The sequence below is a fragment of the Squalius cephalus genome, assembly GCF_949319135.1.
Source record: "Squalius cephalus genome assembly, chromosome: 12".
Lineage (NCBI taxonomy): Eukaryota > Metazoa > Chordata > Actinopteri > Cypriniformes > Leuciscidae > Squalius > Squalius cephalus.
The window spans coordinates 34,489,454-34,506,759 of NC_137133.1; the positions used below are offsets into that span (position 1 = coordinate 34,489,454).

The 17,306-nt window shown below is 35.8% G+C and overlaps 1 protein-coding gene across 1 annotated transcript in view; it reads right to left on the reverse strand.

Annotated features, from left to right (window-relative positions):
* Positions 1 to 5,165, reverse strand: part of xrn2 (5'-3' exoribonuclease 2) — a 36,971-nt gene extending 31,806 nt beyond the window's left edge. Inside the window, exons 1-5 of the mRNA XM_079887999.1 lie at positions 4,957 to 5,165; positions 4,295 to 4,422; positions 3,772 to 3,883; positions 2,998 to 3,109; positions 95 to 153 (exon numbers count right to left, since the gene is read on the reverse strand). Coding sequence (XP_079744125.1) covers positions 95 to 153; positions 2,998 to 3,109; positions 3,772 to 3,883; positions 4,295 to 4,422; positions 4,957 to 5,031 — 486 coding nt within the window. The 5' untranslated portion in view covers positions 5,032 to 5,165. The remainder of the gene's footprint in view (positions 1 to 94; positions 154 to 2,997; positions 3,110 to 3,771; positions 3,884 to 4,294; positions 4,423 to 4,956) is intronic.
* Positions 5,166 to 17,306: the final 12,141 nt, after the last annotated feature.

The window sequence follows — 17,306 nt, forward strand, 5'->3', positions numbered from 1 at the left end:
TCAATAGTGAAACTATCAGGATGACATGCTGTTTGGCCAGTACATAAGAGGACACATAACTTCATTAAACCATCCAAAAAGTATGAACACTTACAGGGGTGATGCAGTTACTGTCAAAACGTTCTTTAATGCCCTCAGGTGGCAGGTAACCACCTAAAAAGAGAAGCATTAATCAAGCAGGGAAACTAGAAAATCAATGCGTCACAAACACCAAATCAAATTTTAGTGCTCATTTAGTCCAGCTTGAACATATTAGTGCAGGAAAGCAGGGATTCCCAAACTATTTGTCAGCCAAAACCCTGACTAAAAGGGTTACACCCTAAGATTTTAAGTTAATATTTCAATAATTTAAAACATTTAGCATGTTCATGGTTCTCTGATGTTTGTTAATGGACAGATGATATGCAGGTAGTGTTGTCAAATAATAGACATGTATCGATACTGAAATAACTCCAAAGCTCCTTAATTTCTGCAATATCGATACACTGATACCAGCTGCAGGTTCTCGCTCCCTCTTCTCTCCGTCGGCGAATTGGCACAAACCTGCTTAGTCTGATTCGCACCGGTTGAATGGTCATCCCCGCAAGTTTCGCGCTCACACCAAAAATGCGTGCAGCACTGATAGTGGCGCTCTCATAAAGTCGCCTCTCCGCTCACGAGTACCAAATTGACTTATTTTCGTGGCTTATTGCGCTTAAAAATGGTCAAATACATGAAAAATGATGTCAAACTGCCTGACTTGCCGAGTATTCAGGTAAATACAGTACGTTTTTGAACGTAAATAGTTGAGAAAAGTAACCCATGTTGAGTAACAGTAAATTGGATCAGTGCATAAGCTCTTAAAGTGACAGCAGCCTAATAAACCTGCTGATGTATGTCATGTTGATCAAAAAACTAAGAAAATAATTCGCTGCTCTTGACTTTTCTAACTTTAAAGGGGTCATGAACTGGCTTTTTAATATTTTTTATATTGTTCTTTGAGGTCAACTTATGACGTTCGCTTGGTTTTTACATTCAAAAACATCAAAATTAATAAGTAATAGGATATTTTTCTACCCTGGTTTTGAGCCTAGCTCATGAGATGGTTTTTATGGGCGTGCCGCATTGAAGACTTGGAAGTAAACATCCACTGCTATGATTGGATAACAGTTTTGCATATTATAATGAGTTTCATGTAATGCGGGGCTAAACAGGCAGTGTTGAAGTAGGCGTAGATCATCTTCTGCGGAGGCGGGGTTTGATACCCTTTGACCTCATAGATCCCCACTTTGAAAAACCTGTCGTTCGCTGTGCCTGGTGTCAATAAAAGCTTTTATTGGACTAACAAGGAAGTTTTCAGTTCTGAAACTTGCAGGATATTCAAGAGCTCAAGGAAAATTAGATTTATCAGTTCATCACCCCTTTAATTGTAAGTATTAATCTGTATTTAACTTTCACAATGAAAACTATCCAGTGTTATTTTACATTTGAGACCCACCTGAAAATCTGTATTTATTTGTTACCGTTTGCAATTTGTTTATTTGTTATTTTATTACCGTTTACCTGTCATTTATTTTGTAAATGTAGTTCAACGATAAAAAAGCCTCCCTGTGCTGTGTGTAAGCTATTACAACAAAATTACGGCGGTAAAATTATGGCGGTGTAGGCTATATGGCCGTTTTCCCCGTGGTATTGAATATCGATATGTTTCAAGGTATATACAAGTTGGAAATTACAGTATCGTGACAACACTACATGCAGGTAAACAAAACATTCATTTTCTTAGGTAAGCATTTCATTTTTTTTTTAACCATAGTTATTTTAATTGTGTTTTAACTATTTAAAGGGATAGTTTTTTGAAATAAAATTTTGGTATCTTTTAGCATCCAAGATGTAGGTGGCCTCCGTAGCCAAGCGACATCTAGTGTATATATCTATACCCGCCCGCGCCCTCAGATCATTTGGACGCGGCTGTGTTCAAGAGGTAACAACGATATAAATACTGTTCGTTTTCTCACACAAACCGCTCGTTTCGTGTCTTAGGCCATCAATGTGTACTTACGATGGGGAATTGTTTAATTTGGACGATGGGGAATTGTTTTAATTTGGACGATGGGGAATTGTTTAAAGCTGCCGTCGGCAACATTTTTTTGATCTAATTCAGTGAAATTGACACTATAATCCGACAGAACAACATAAATAAGGTGGTTTTAGAAAAAAACCCGAGCTTCTAACTCCACCTGGAGCGTGTTATTTGTTTTGCAAAAATCCACCGCTCCCGTCTCATCAGCGCAGGGGGGTGTGAGATCTGACTGTCAATCACAGGTCGTGCACACGCCACAGATCCCCCCTCCCTCGCGCAGACGCGCACATTACAATATCACATGCACACGACACGCCTGAAGTTCGCCTGAAGATTGTACGAAGCATGATGGCGGAGAGAAAATCTACTAACAAGCTTCCAATTCCTCGGTTATTGCTATCTATGGGTAGATTAGCCAGGGCAGCCTACCTCCGAGTCCATGGTGTTGATCGATGCTGAAGAGACACGCGCGTTCACAGAAAATCAGGTACACACGCACTGACGATGGGCGGGTGCTCGTTGGTAGTGGGGGAGGGGCATGAGAGTTGTAAACATTCAAAATTTTGGCTAAGTCCACTCAATCTGCCAGACTTGCCGACTGCAGCTTTAATTTGGACGATGGGGAATTGTTTTAATTTGGACTTTGTGCATGCTCTTTGAGACCGTGACCATAGACCTGCATGATATGACTGACAGACAAGAACGGTTTGACCTAAAAATATCAAAATTGAAACTACTGCGGAAAAAAAGACACCTACATCTTGGATGCCCTTGAGGTAAGCTAAAACATACCAAAATTTCATTTCAAAGTGAACTATCCCTTTAATTATTAGCTTATCATCAACTCCTAAACCCACTGATTTCCATCACATACCCAATAGGTTCACCAACCCCAGTTTGGGAATCCCTGGATTAGTGAATGATGTTGTTCTCACCTCTCTGAATAACTTCTTCTCTCATTTTCTCTTTTTCCTCTACAAGCTCCACTGCTTCCTTAGATGCCCGGAAACGTCTTGAACGCTGCTGGTTCATTTTGGCACGAGGAGCCTACAAACAATACCGATGAGCAGCACAAGAAATGCTTACTGAAACAGTCAACTACAGTGTGCATAATTCATGCATGCACTATTTTAATTTTCAGAGTATTAAAGAAATGATGGATGGTCACGTTGTTTACCCGAGTCCTAAACCTTTTTTAGTTTTGGAAAACTGTTGACCAACTACATAGTAATATTTTTAACTGAATGTCATTATCTTATAGTTTGTGCTTTTGTTATTCTAGCTTATATACTTTCCATCATCTTCCAGGAAAAAATTATGAATTTATAGCTGTTATGGAAACACATTATGGCCGTATAATTTCCAGCTAGTAAAAAAAACAAACAAACAAAAAAAAAACCTTCAGATTTAATTAAAAAAATAAATAAGTACTTTAAAGAAATTGAACATTTAATGAAAAATAAAAATATTGTTTCTAACACATAAAAAATGGTGGTTAAAAAGTAACCATTTCACTACAAAGTTTGTAATAATTCCCAGTGGCTCACTCCTGAATTTATGTGCATTATTAAAGGAACTTTTCAATACAATGATCCAGAATTGACTTGTTTTTCTCTACAGAGATGCAGCAGTAATACTGAGTGTAAGTGCTGTTGTCAAACTGGCCTAATAAAGAAGATATGAAGATGATTATGAAGGATGATACATACCACACCATCAATTGCCATGTACAGAACCCGTCTCGGTCGAACAATGTTAAAGAGACGGTCAATGTATTCAAAAATGGCAACCATCATTTCATCTTCATTTTTAGGTGCTGGCCTGCGAAAGGTTAAATTTTTTTTTTAAAGTTTTAATAAAGTCACTTGAAGGGATAGTTCACCTAAAAATGAAAATTGTGTCATTATTTACTCACCCTCAAGTTGTTTCAAACCCATTTAAATTTCTTTTTTTTTCTGCTGAACACAAAAGATGATATTTTGAAGAATGTTTGTAACTAAATTATTGCGGGGCACCATTGACTTCCATAGTACATTATACTATGGTAGTCAATGGTGCTCCACAACTGTTTAGAAACCAATATTCTTTAAATTCAAAATATCTTCTTTTGTGTTCAGAAGAATAAAGAAACTCATACAGGTTTGGAACCACTTGAAGGGGAGTAGATTAGTCATTTTTGGGTGAACTATCCCTTTAAATACATCAAAACAAGTCAACATAAGAGAATCTCACTTGTCCTCAGGATGTGTGCACGGGTGAATAATTCCATTCATGTCTAGATACAGGTTGTCAAACTCCACTTCATTTGGGTTCGGTTTGCTGGTATCAACTGGGATTTTAATTCCATTGTACTCCTTGGCCTGAAAATAAGAAATGTAGATATTACATATATAAAGATATTAAACCTAACTGACCAATATACCTAGTCTTCATAGTCTAAAACTACATTTATTTACATGGCAGAGCTGCGTTCAGAAGCGAAATCTGAGTACTTGAAGCACCTTCAGTTTCACAATCGGCTGAAAATTTGCATACTTCTCTGTGATTGGTTGCTCGTTCGAGCGGTCTCGCACATCTAGTCTCCCTAAAATGCGGTCTAGAAGAGGTAGTAACCTCTCAAGGTGTTTGAAACACGACCAGAAAGTCGGATCTCTAATTGAACTAGGGTAAACATGTAGGCTATTCAGCCAAAAAGATTACATTTAATAAAAGTAAAACCACATACACTCAAACACAAAAACAATCTGCACAAAAACGAACTCGATCACATGTGAGCGTCAGGACTGTAACGTTAAAGCTTATTTCATTGTAACCATTTTAAGTGCAAGTAAATGATTAATTACATAATGAATTAAATAAATAATCCTTCAGATGCTATTGTGTTTGTGTCTTACCTTCTCCTCCAGACAGTGTACTACTATCGACGGATACTTCCGACTCAACCAGCGGAAAAAAGCGGGGACTCCCATCTCCCGTAAAAATTCAGCACTTTTAAACGAAAGAGGAACTTTAAAAACGATTAAAAACAGCGAAACACGCAGTAGGAGGAAAACAACCAGCAAACACAGAGCACGCAGTTGATTTACTACAGCAAAAACTTCCGGGTCAGACTCAGCAGGAAATGACGCAGAAAGAAGCCAACCACGCGCTGGCTAAAAAGAGAATTGTACCTCCAAATCAACAATCAAAACCAGCAATAAAAGAGTAAAATTGAGAAATTTTAGCAAATAAATAATAACAAAACAATAAAACCTTATTATATATAATATATATACACCAGTGTAAACCACTGATCTATGTAAATCATCATTAATTAAAATAATATCATTAAATCATTTATCATGGTTTTCAGAAATCATTTAGATCAGTGGTTTTAAATTAAAGTTGTCCTTGAGCAGCACAAAGTAATGGAAAAGAGATACAAAGACTTATTGTAATTCTGAAGTGTTTTTAAGTGTTTGGATTTTAACAACTCATACTTATACAAAGAGAATTTTGTATCAGTATCAGTTTATGTCTTTTAATTGCATTTATTTCACCACACAGCAGCAGATTTCTGCAGCTCCTTTCCAATGCAAATGAGCATCATATGACAATCTATGGAGACTTGAAGTATTCAGCTGATTTCTGTGAAGAGCTGTTTGATCTTTGATGATGCAAATTCAGTAGTTTGTCCTTGTCTTCATTTGCTCTTGAGTCTTCACATTACGTCCACCAATCCAGCGGCTTGTTCATTGATGAAGCCTCTTGTCACACAAACATGGACACACACAGACACACACACACACAAACATTTATGAAATTGAGGGTGAAATCACATAGGCTCATATAATTCAGCCCTCCATACAACCAGAGTAATAAGCAAACGTTTACTTAAACCAAAAACCACATTAAATGTACATAGGATCTCTTGAAAAAATGGACACACTGCAGAGTGCAATCTTTTATGATGTCAATCAAATCATGTTTACCTCCTCTGTAACTATATATTTCATGCAGAAAACAGCCTTCAACATTCCCAGGAAGATCCATCAGCTCCCCATCAGCTCTTCAGAAGGCAAATAACCATCATAAGCAAGTCATTTTCAGTCGGAGCTAGATATGACACTTTCAATCGTATAATTCTCCAGAAACATAACCCAAATCATGTTGTTCTGAATTGGTCTAATATGTAGGCCTATGGAAAACATCAATTTTGAAGAATGTGATGCATATGCTTGAAGCTCAATCTCAGCAATCCAATATACATCTGCCTATAAGTAAAGGCCTGTTCACACCAAGGATGAGAATATATATATATATAGGCCCATACCAAATGTAAATTCATGTCCCAGTTACATTTAATGTTGTCATATTTCTGGTTAAATAAACATTACATAAAAAAAGGAAACCAAATGCTATTCTGTATTTTCACGTGAACAATGTTATTAATTTTCAATACCCCCCCCCCCCCCCATTTCCATTTGATTTTCATTTGGCCATTTCAAGTTTGATTTTGACGTGACAAAGCGGTGATATCTCCAACATGGCTGAGTTGTTTACATGCTTTTTAATTAGTCTTCCCATTAGCGCCATCATTATGTTCATTCAGACTGATTCATGAATGTGGAAAATGCACGAAAACAAGATAACTAGGCCTAATCACATCCAATCATAGCGCGATGGAGGCATTGTCTCCTCTTACATGACTCATTCTCAATTACCCCCACTGAAACCACCGCCGGCTTTAGGGGGTCTGTTAAAAGTCAACTGGCTCAGTGGGGGCAAGAGAGACTCAGTCCATGCTGTCACTTCACCTGCGGCCGGTTGTTGCTATTGGACAGTGTTACTTTAGAAAAACTAGTGATTTATAAAGTTTTTAATGTCACATTGTGTAATATATGTGTTTGTTTTATTTTTGTAATATGGATTATTTTCTCATCCAGTTTTTTTGAGGAGGCACTGCTTGTCTTGCCTCCTCGGACCACGCCCCTGCCTGAACTATAATGATAACTATAGGCTATATGAGTGTCCACACATGCAGAATATTTCGTTCTGTTTATTACAAGTGTATTTTTTTGTTTCTTCAAAGGCTCCAGTTCCTTAAAGCAGGATAGATTCTGATTGGCTGTCAATGTTTTTATCGTTCATCAGCTGAAAAAAAAAAAAAAAAAACATGGTTACCTTTATCATTATCGTCCTTGGCGTTAACAGGTCGTAATAATATCACTGCAACGGCGGTTAAACAGTTAAAAATATAGGATTCTTATTTAAATTTTCAGTTCATCAAACATTAAAGGGACAGTTCACCCAAAAATGAAAATTCCGTCATCGTCAACCTGTATGAATTTCTTTCTTCTGCTGAACACAAAAGAAGATATATTTGAATAATGTCAGTAACAGAGTTCATGGCCCCATTGACTTCCATAGTATTTTTTCCCATTCAACTGTCTGGTAACACATATTCTTCAAAATATCTTCTTTTGTGTTCAGCAGAAGTAAGAAAGGTTTGGAACAACTTGAAGGTGAGTAAATGATGACAGAATTTTCATTTTTTGGGTAAATTATCCCTTCAAAGAAATAAACCTCTGCTACAGCTCTGTTTTCTGTGTTAAAGTTCCTGCATTTATTCTGCATTGCCTTTCATAATCGCACTGCTCCCTTGTGGTGGATTGTGGCACTTCAGATGCCTCTCTTTACTCAATATTTTTTGTAACACTTTACAATAAAGCCTAATTTGTTAACATTAGTTGATGCATTAACTAACAAAAACTAACAACGACCAATACATTTTTACAGCATTTATTAACCCATTCATTTTATTTGAATTATTAGGGCCTGTACTGAATCATTTGGCCTACACAATAGCCTACACAATTCTTAAATCGAGATGCGGATTTTTCTTCATTAAAAATGAACAGCTTCAGAGCAAACTAAAACATGTTTAAACTGAATCATCTGATGCTCACAAATACAATGAACGCATAAATTAATGAAAGTACTTCATAAAAGTATAAAACATTTGCATAAATGTATTGCATAAAAAATGTAATAAGCATTTTTACAACAAATAAGCATTCTAAAAAGTGAACATAATACAAAAGACAATGTAAAGAAATAGCCAAACAAAAAATATATATTAAAACATATGTTAAAATAAATAAACCGTTCACTACAATTAAATGTTGACAGTTCTGACTCAAGATGGGTGTGCTGGTTAGTGTGTCACTAGAAGAGCTAAATATTACAGCTTGAAGAACAGCGTCCTCTGCTGGACAGCACTTTGCTTTACTTGTTTTGATGTCCCATCTCAAAATATATAGGTATATGTAACTTTATATATATATATATATATATATATATATATATATATATATATATATATATATATATATATATATATATATATATATATATATATATTGAGTATCTTTGCAATGTACAGTACATTAACCCTGTAATAGATCACAACATTTGTTCTTATGTTTGATCAAGCCATAAAAAGTAGGAAATACACCAGACAAAAAAAACATTCATAATGTATAGAGGAAATTGTGAACAGAATATTTTCTGAATTCAAAATCAAGTCATTTATCTCATTTGGATTTACAACTAGTTTAACATTGAACTTTTTCATTTTACAAACTTCTGTTGAACATCAAATTAAAATTCTTTGTACCAATGAAATGAAATAAAATATGTCAATGGCAAATGTGCAAACAGTTGCTCTTTATAGTGGAGGACCCAGTAAATTATTCCTCATGTTTTATTGGCATTATTATCATTCAGGGCATGCAAAGTGTTTTGGCCTTTCAGTGTAGTACCGAGTTTGACCAATGAGGATTCACTTGCAACATCTCATTCTGGATTCATAACATGAACCCTGACAACAATACATCTCTCAAAGGCTCCTGAATAGACAACCTTAACACTCACATTAACAACCACAGACCAATTACTTAATGAACACATAATGAGGTTCCTTAAAAATGAGCATAGATGCGTTTAGGCAGGAGCAGTTGCACGAATGTGCAATAGACAATCATTACATTATAAAATTCCTTTTTGATCAATTCAACATGTATCCTATGCCTTTAATATTCAAAAAATGATGCTGAATTATCATGCAAAATGTAATTTCATATTTCCTTTTTTTTTTATTTTGGGGTGAAATTACATGTTCTGTGAGATGTTTCAAATCCTCGTAAATTACACAATTATAATAAACATACGCAAAAGTTTTGAGACCTCTCTCTCTTTTTTTCACATTTACATGTTGGAATGCGAACACATGAAAAGCTCAATCTCAATTCACATGCTACAAAGGATCATTTTACGCACCCAAGGCTGAGAGCGGGCCTTGAACCGTGGGCCTCGTTCAGAATGCCTTAGAAAAGAAGCCCACTCAAGATGGTTTTTGTTAAAAAAAAAAAAAAAAAAAAAAAGGATAACGAAAAGCAATCTTACCCAACACCCAACTGACATTCATATGCCATCACAGTTAGGATCTTCTAACAGGATTCCATGTTAAATGAATGAGGAATTTGCATTAAGGATTTGTTGAGATGATCACCCAGTTAACAGCAGAAAAAAAATTGTCCAAAAATCTAATACCAAAATTTTCCCAACAAATCTGCAGATGACCGGATTTTAAAGCATCTAATTAAGGAAAAACATACAAAATAACATTTTGGCTAAATTGCCAGACTAAAGGAGTTTTTGGGGAGGATAAAAGCGTCAGTTTGACCCACACCAATTAAAGCATACTGTTCAGGTCATAATTTTGACCGAAAAACATATTTTTGATAAAATCTTGATGGCAGTAAATGGGTTCAGTGGAGCACAGATACAAACATAAATGGCAACAGCATAATAGCCCTTGATTCGACAGTATTACATAAACTCTTAATCAGTGTAGATTTGGAATGGAAAATTACATCTATTTTGATCGTTGTTGAGATAAAAAAAAGAAGAAGTGTTATTAAAGCCAATCAGGAAGGATGTGTAATTAAAGCCAAGAGGACATTTGAGCAAATAATATGACGTAGATGAACGCATTGGCTTTTGCGAACTTGGCAAGACAGTGTATAATTAATAGTGTTTTGCTGTAAACAATTGCTCTGATATGTAGCCTATTTGCTAACTTTTCTAACTTTGTTGAAATGTTAAAACTATTCGAACAAACAGCAGATGTGACAAGTAAATCAACTATCATTCTAACAAACAATCAACAAATAGGCTACCTATAAAAACACATCTACAGGCTATAAAAATAACAAATTAAGCAAAGGACAGCTAGTCAGCAGTCATTGTTGCTAAACAAATAGGCCTGGCACAAAGGGTCACTAAATTATCCATCAAATAAACAGGCTACATAAATAAACGAATGGACATGAAATATTGGCTATAAAAGAAATTATTATAAGGTGAAAATAGATCGAGCGTGGAGTTGGCGGCAACCCGATCTACCAATCAAAACCAAGTAGAGCGCCGTGTAATATTTTATTCAAATTTTATTGGCCGACGTTCCGAGAGCGTTGAGTGAACTGGGACGCTGCATGCTTTGTGATGGTTTTTATGGCGTTCCGAACTTCCGATATGTGTGAGGAAATGGATGGAAACGAAAGGAGTTTTTTTTTAAGTAGACTTGCAGCCGGGAACGGGCTTTTGAAAGTCTGTTTTCTCTTGCTCCACGATCGTTCAGAGGAGAAGCCCAAGTCCCGGTAAGGAAATTAAATGGGAAACCCGGAATGGATCTGGAAGCGAGTGATTATAAAACGCTTTGATCTTTAACGCTCCGAATCCGATCCATATAAAATTTCCAGTCTGACTTTACATGTGCGTTGCGTGAAGACACATAAAACATCGAGAATAGCCTATACAAACGGAGTGGCCAATTTTTGTTGGAAACGTAGCCTAAGTTTTGTAATAATAACGTAAATTACAAAACAGTTTTTGTAGGCAGAAGACCAAGGTCTTCATTCAGTTGATGAGAACAGTTAACATATTTCCCATTGAAGCAGGATTTGGGCCTTTTCCCCTCTCTTTATCAAATTGCTGCAAACCTTGATTAGCTAATTGTCAGCTAGAGAGCATTTGATTGGACAAAAATATTTGAGGTGCAGGATAAGTCACCAATATTTTTGGTCTGTTGTCCATATAAAGAGTGTAAATTTTATCACTTTTTTTTTTTTTACGAATAGTCAATGTTTAGAAGTAGGCTACTCTAGCAGCATTATATAGAACTATTTCATGGATGTAATGCTTTGAACGTTTCAGCGGTGTTCTTAACATTGGTTATTTTCGTTATGATTGTGTTTATTATCTTTAGCCAATAGTGCAAATAATATTAATGTTTTTCAAGTATAGTGACTTCGTAGCATTCATGGACTGAAGTCTAAAGCATTGAATGCCGAATTAGTGTGCCGACCTCACGGTAGGGTATGGCACAGAAACAGCAGTGCATTTCAATGCATCAGTGAAACCTGGATCTTTATCTTTTAGCTTAATTGAAAAGAGTGGGTTTGTAACAGGGCTCTAAAATGCTCTTCGTGCAGGCAGAGCGCTTTAATTGGGCTAAATTGATGAGAATTGAAAGCACTCAGTTGAAAGCAAGACACCGCATTGGCAGGCGGCCTGTTGTGCCCAGTAACACAAAAGCACAAGGGCTCTTACCTGCGCATTAGCATAGAGATGCCAAGGGTGAGGATCCGCCCGTACACGATTTTAATAATAAACACATTTTCCCGTTAGTCTCCAGCACAAGAGGGAGTCAAACATGTTCAGAGGCCGTTTGTCATGCATAGACTACTTCAGCTCATTTTAGCCATAATCCTGAACCAAAACACAGTTTTAGTTTGCAGCATATTTTAAGAAACTGATAAAAACCGAGTGTATACTTTGTTGATTGTGTAAGATTTTATACGCAAACAATGGTAAATTGTACAGGGTCACCCAGAACTCATTAATATAACACAGATATGAGGTATAGTTGTTACTATTTCCAAGTGGATGCTGCACAATGGTGGTGGTTGAGGAGAGATCCCCTGATATGATTGTAAAGTGCTTTGGGTGTACAGTAGTACATATGAAAGCGCTATATAAAATGCCTCGTTCATTCATTCATTCACTAGCTTTCCAGTGCAAAATGCCCCTAGTAATCTAATTGCATTCTTGGTTAAAAATGTTTAAGGGCTGTTAAACAGAAGTCTGCCTTGCTTTGCACGATTTTATTCTTAGAGCCTGAAGGCCGCTACAAACGATGAGATATTATTCAAGGATTCAGGGTGAAAGTTCCAACTCATTTTAATGAGATTCTGAGCTACAGTCGAGTCAAGCTCTGTCATTTAAAGTGCAAATAGATGTGGATCATTCACTTAACGGCTGTCATTGCAATGTAAACATTTTAAAGGAGTTTGTCCTTATTGTATTTCTAACCATTATGTCGTTTTGCACTATTGAAAGGATTATATCGCTTAGTTTTTGTCCAGCTGAGCTCTGGTGTGGAATAATGTCTCTGTCCTTCAGTCGTCTCGGTGTCTTGTGTCTCTACCTGCTGACCTTCAGTAACAGAGGTCACATCTGAAGCATTCTCCTCAACCAGAGCAAATGTGCTGACCTTGTGTGGTTAGCATTTCTCATTCATTATTGTTCATCATATTTTCCGCATATTTCACCTATTGGTTTTCATGGTAAAATAGGTTTATAAGAACTTAATGCTGAATAAAGTGCTCTTCATTCATTCACTCATTAGTCACTGGCTATGTCAGGACAAAATTTGTTATTGATAAACTTATAGAATTTAAGAAAATTATTTGTTAGATCATCTTCCTGCAGTAATTTTGTATTAATATTTGCACTTTGACGAAGAAAAAATCATGCTGTGATATTGATATTGTGTTTTTTTTTTTACTTTTATAATTGGACAACCAATAAAATATTTTTTTCCACAATGGGTTATATATCAGTTCAAATTTATGACATTAGTTATATATTTTTCCATCCACCTTTTTTTTATGCACATTTGGATATTGCAATAAAATACTGAAATGCCAAGATGTGCATAAATTCTAAAAATGCGAATAAAAACGTATGTGCTCAATTGAGGCAGATACATTTTTTTATCTGATAAGAAGACATGCACATAAACCACGATGGAAACACATTCACCGAATAAATCCCTTATTGCGCAATGAAAAACTCACGTGACTTTTCCTCAATAGAGGATGTAATCATTCATCGTTTGATCATTCTGAAATGCCTGAGCCAAACATGAAATGCCCCCACCCCCCACACCCGTGTACCAGCTTTGGTTCGGTCCTATGGCTGACGATTCTAACGTGTGCAAATTTTCAAGAGTTTTTGAGCATATTAAGGGCCCCAAAAGCCCCCGAAACCTTGACGAAAAATATTAAATATAGCTGCAAGCAGAGATGACGGGCCACAAATATCTACAAATATACAGATATTTAGTGCCAATTTCCCAGGAAGTGACAATTTGGTTCTTTTGAACACATGGGATGGAAACACTGCTTCATTCGCTACTACTTTATGCGATATTCCAATTTTGAGCATGAATTAAATTTTTTCTAAAGTTTGTTTTGCCAAAAACACCATACTTTTGAAGGTTTTGACTTTACTTTGTTTAAAACATGCTTATTCCTTCATTCATTTTATGTTGAGTAACAATTTATCTGACATATCTAATAATTCTCTTTCCAAAGAACATTGGATTTGTATTGGGTATGGTTACCAGGGTGTTGCTATGCTAGTTGCTAGGGTGTTGTGGGTGGATGATTAGGCCTACTACATATATTTAGCTGATGATAGAAGGCTGCTTTTTGTCTTGTTGGTTTGATGTCAAATGATGTCGCATTGTTTTGCCTTGAAAATTAATGCAATCATAATATGTTTGAGGAGTGTTCTTGAGAGGAAGATATAAGTGCATCTAAATGCTGCAGAGGTGGGCGAATCGCTCTGTTTCTCTTCATGGTCATAATTCTCTCATACGCTCCACAATCTGGCCAAAGATTACAGCTTTGATAGACAGCTGGTCTATGAAGGAACATGCTGTTACATCAGGAATATGTGGACACTGAAGCCAAGTCAAGTGTCTGTATCTGCCTGTCTCAAATGCTGCAGAATTTTGAAGCCTCAATGTCTTTTAAGGTGTTTTAGTGATTTTTATTAGATGTAATGTATATAGTCAGTTCTCCTCAAGTTCATGGAATACTGTCATCATTTTCTCACCTTTTATCAACCTCTTTCCAGACCTCTATGCATTTCATTCTTCTCACTTTTTTTTTGTCCAAACAATGAAAGTCAGTGTAGAGTCACTTCTTCTAAATGATGACAGAATTTGTATTTTTGGGTTAATGTGTGAACTATCCCTTACCACATTTAACTAGACAAGCACAAAGTGGCACAATACTCTTGTCTTAATTTGCATTTTGTCTCGATGTCTTAACTACCTTTTTAATGGGGCTTTAAAATGGTAGTTGTGTAGCTGTCAATGGAGAGACAGAAAGCTCTCAGATTTCATCAAAAAGATCTTCATTTGTGTTCCTGAAGATGAACGAAAGTCTTACAGATTTGGAGCAACATGAGGGTTATTATTAATTAATGATAGAATTTTCATTTTAAGGGTGAACTATCCCTTTAAATATCTAAATACTTTTAGGGGACATTGACTGCATCCAACAGTCTAACATGTTCCTTCTGTTTGCTTCCGATCAGAATAACAAGATCACTGCAAGGTAAATCTAACAAAAGTGCTGTTAATGAACAATGGCACAATTCAGATATACTTCTCCCCATTCTTCATAAAAACATGGCAACGTAACTCAATTACAGCAGCATCTCCATGAATAATAGATCTGATCATCCTCCATGTTTTCTGTTTTTGTCTCGTATGCATTCTTAATTCTTGGATTGGCACGAAATGCATTCAGCACGCCAATGACACATTTATGGGACACAATAGCGCAGGTAGACCTCATTAGAACGGTGTGCATGTGAGATGGAGCCGATCCATCAGACTGGGGCTAATGGAGCTGTTCAGAAATCCTCTAAAGTGTTTAGCGCTCTTGCCTGCGTGCTCTCTATCGTACAGGTCAAGTTCTGTCTGTCTGTTCTCTCGGGAAGGACCAACAGTGGGCTCGTTTTATGTTCTCTCTTCAACAATGAAAAAAATGATAGTAGAAATAGGATTGAACAAAATTGTATTGTAAGTTAATTGATGCTAGGACCATAGCAAAACATTTCTTGGTTACACTTTATATTACAGTGTCCTTGTTATGTTACATGCACTGCACTTACCATAGAAATAACAGTAAATTATGCATAATTACATGCAACTAACCCTCAACCAAATCCTAATCCTACCCTAACCATATAGAAAGCACATGTTGCTTAATATTACTCAGTACTAAAATATATAAATACACTGTAACAATGACACCTTAAAATAAAGTATAACCCATTTCTTTATCTGCATTTGTTGTTACATAAAATGCACAGATGACTTTATTGGATGATAAATCATCAAAGCAAGTGGCATTTATTTGAAAGAATAATTACATATTTGCCCTGCCTTGAATGCAGTGTAAATCGCTTTGCCTCGGACTAATGCATACGTGGAAATGTTGATAGGTGGAATGATACTAACAATAGATGCAGTGTTGAAAGTGAAGATAGTATTGTTTGATCTGTTTGTTGGTGTTGATCGTGTATTTGTGTGAACTTGAGAAGAATTGCCTTGGCATTGAGACTTCAAAACTATTAAGACAAGTGAAGAGATGCAGCAGCATTCGAGTGTAGATGCTATTTTTATTATTAGTGTTTTGTTATCTAATTCAGCAACATTCAGACACTTTGAAGCATGTCTTAAGTGTCCAAATGCATTTTAAGGCCACCATTATATTACATATCATCAAAAATAATCTCAGTGTAAATGGAAAAGAGGCATGTCAGCAAGCAAACACGATTCACTCTTCTACTCTATCAAAACGTCTCATTGAGAAAATAGCCACATGTAATCTTTCTGAAAACTGCACATATGAGCATCAGCAGATTCATTTAGTTGGAATGGATGAAGGATTATATCACCCAAGTAATGATTGTGTTTTGTCACACGTAGAAGAGACAGAAGTTATTACCAGAATCATTACATGTGTGTGTGTGTGAGAGAGAGAGAGAGAGAGATCACTAGAATTGCAGTGCTTGAAATAATTATGCATGCAATTTTCCCAACACACTCATAACAATTCATAACTATTTTACATTTTGGTAGACTAGTGGCTATGAATTTGTACAATCTCATTCGTACACTTTTGTATGATCTGCTTACGCCACACTGACTGCCAGTTTAGGGTTAGGGGTGGACATTTATGTGTGTGTTTTTTTTAAAATACATTTCTGTACAAATCACATTGATGGAATTCATGCGAATGGTAAACCCACAACAGAGTTGCATTTTCTCAAGAGATCAGGTTGGATTTGTCTCTCTTTACTAATGTTCGGTTAGAAAATAGTTAGTCATCTGTTCATGCAGTTAACATACTCTATGCATGTGTGGAAACAAATGCTTCTTTGCATTTTGTAATGTGTCACAAGGCAGTTCATCATTGCGGACATTAGTGTAAACTCTTCTACTGCAGTCAATTTTCTCTTTCAGAAGATTATCAGGTGATGGCAAAAACAGAAATGTTACATTATTGCATTTTTGCAATGTTGTTTAGGCTCCAATATTCATCAAAATATCATCTTTTGTGTTCTTCAAAAGAATGGAGGATACATGGAGATTGCTAACAATGACTGAATTTGAATTTTATATGTGAACTATCACTTTAACCTCTGGTGCTGCTCTCACGGCAGTCAAAAACATTTTTTTCTATTTAATATTTTGTATTTTATGGTACTAAAATATATTTATGGAATATGATTAATTTATTACCTTTTTGATTTTAGAGCATAGACCTGAAAATCAAATTTCCAATGTAAAACTTGAATGCTTTGGAGCACAGACTTAAGTTTGGTCTCTTTTTAAAGACGACACATGGCAGATTATTGCTGAAGTGAAAAAAAAAAAGTGAAAAAAAAAAAGTTATAGAAGTTTATGTTTATTATTATGAAAATACTATTTTAAAATTGTATATTAAATATGTTTTCCAAAACGGTTTTTTACACTAAAACTGTGAGAAAATCAAAGCCATAAATCTAAACAAGTTGTGTTCTAAATTTAAGATTGATATCGCAAAAAATGAGC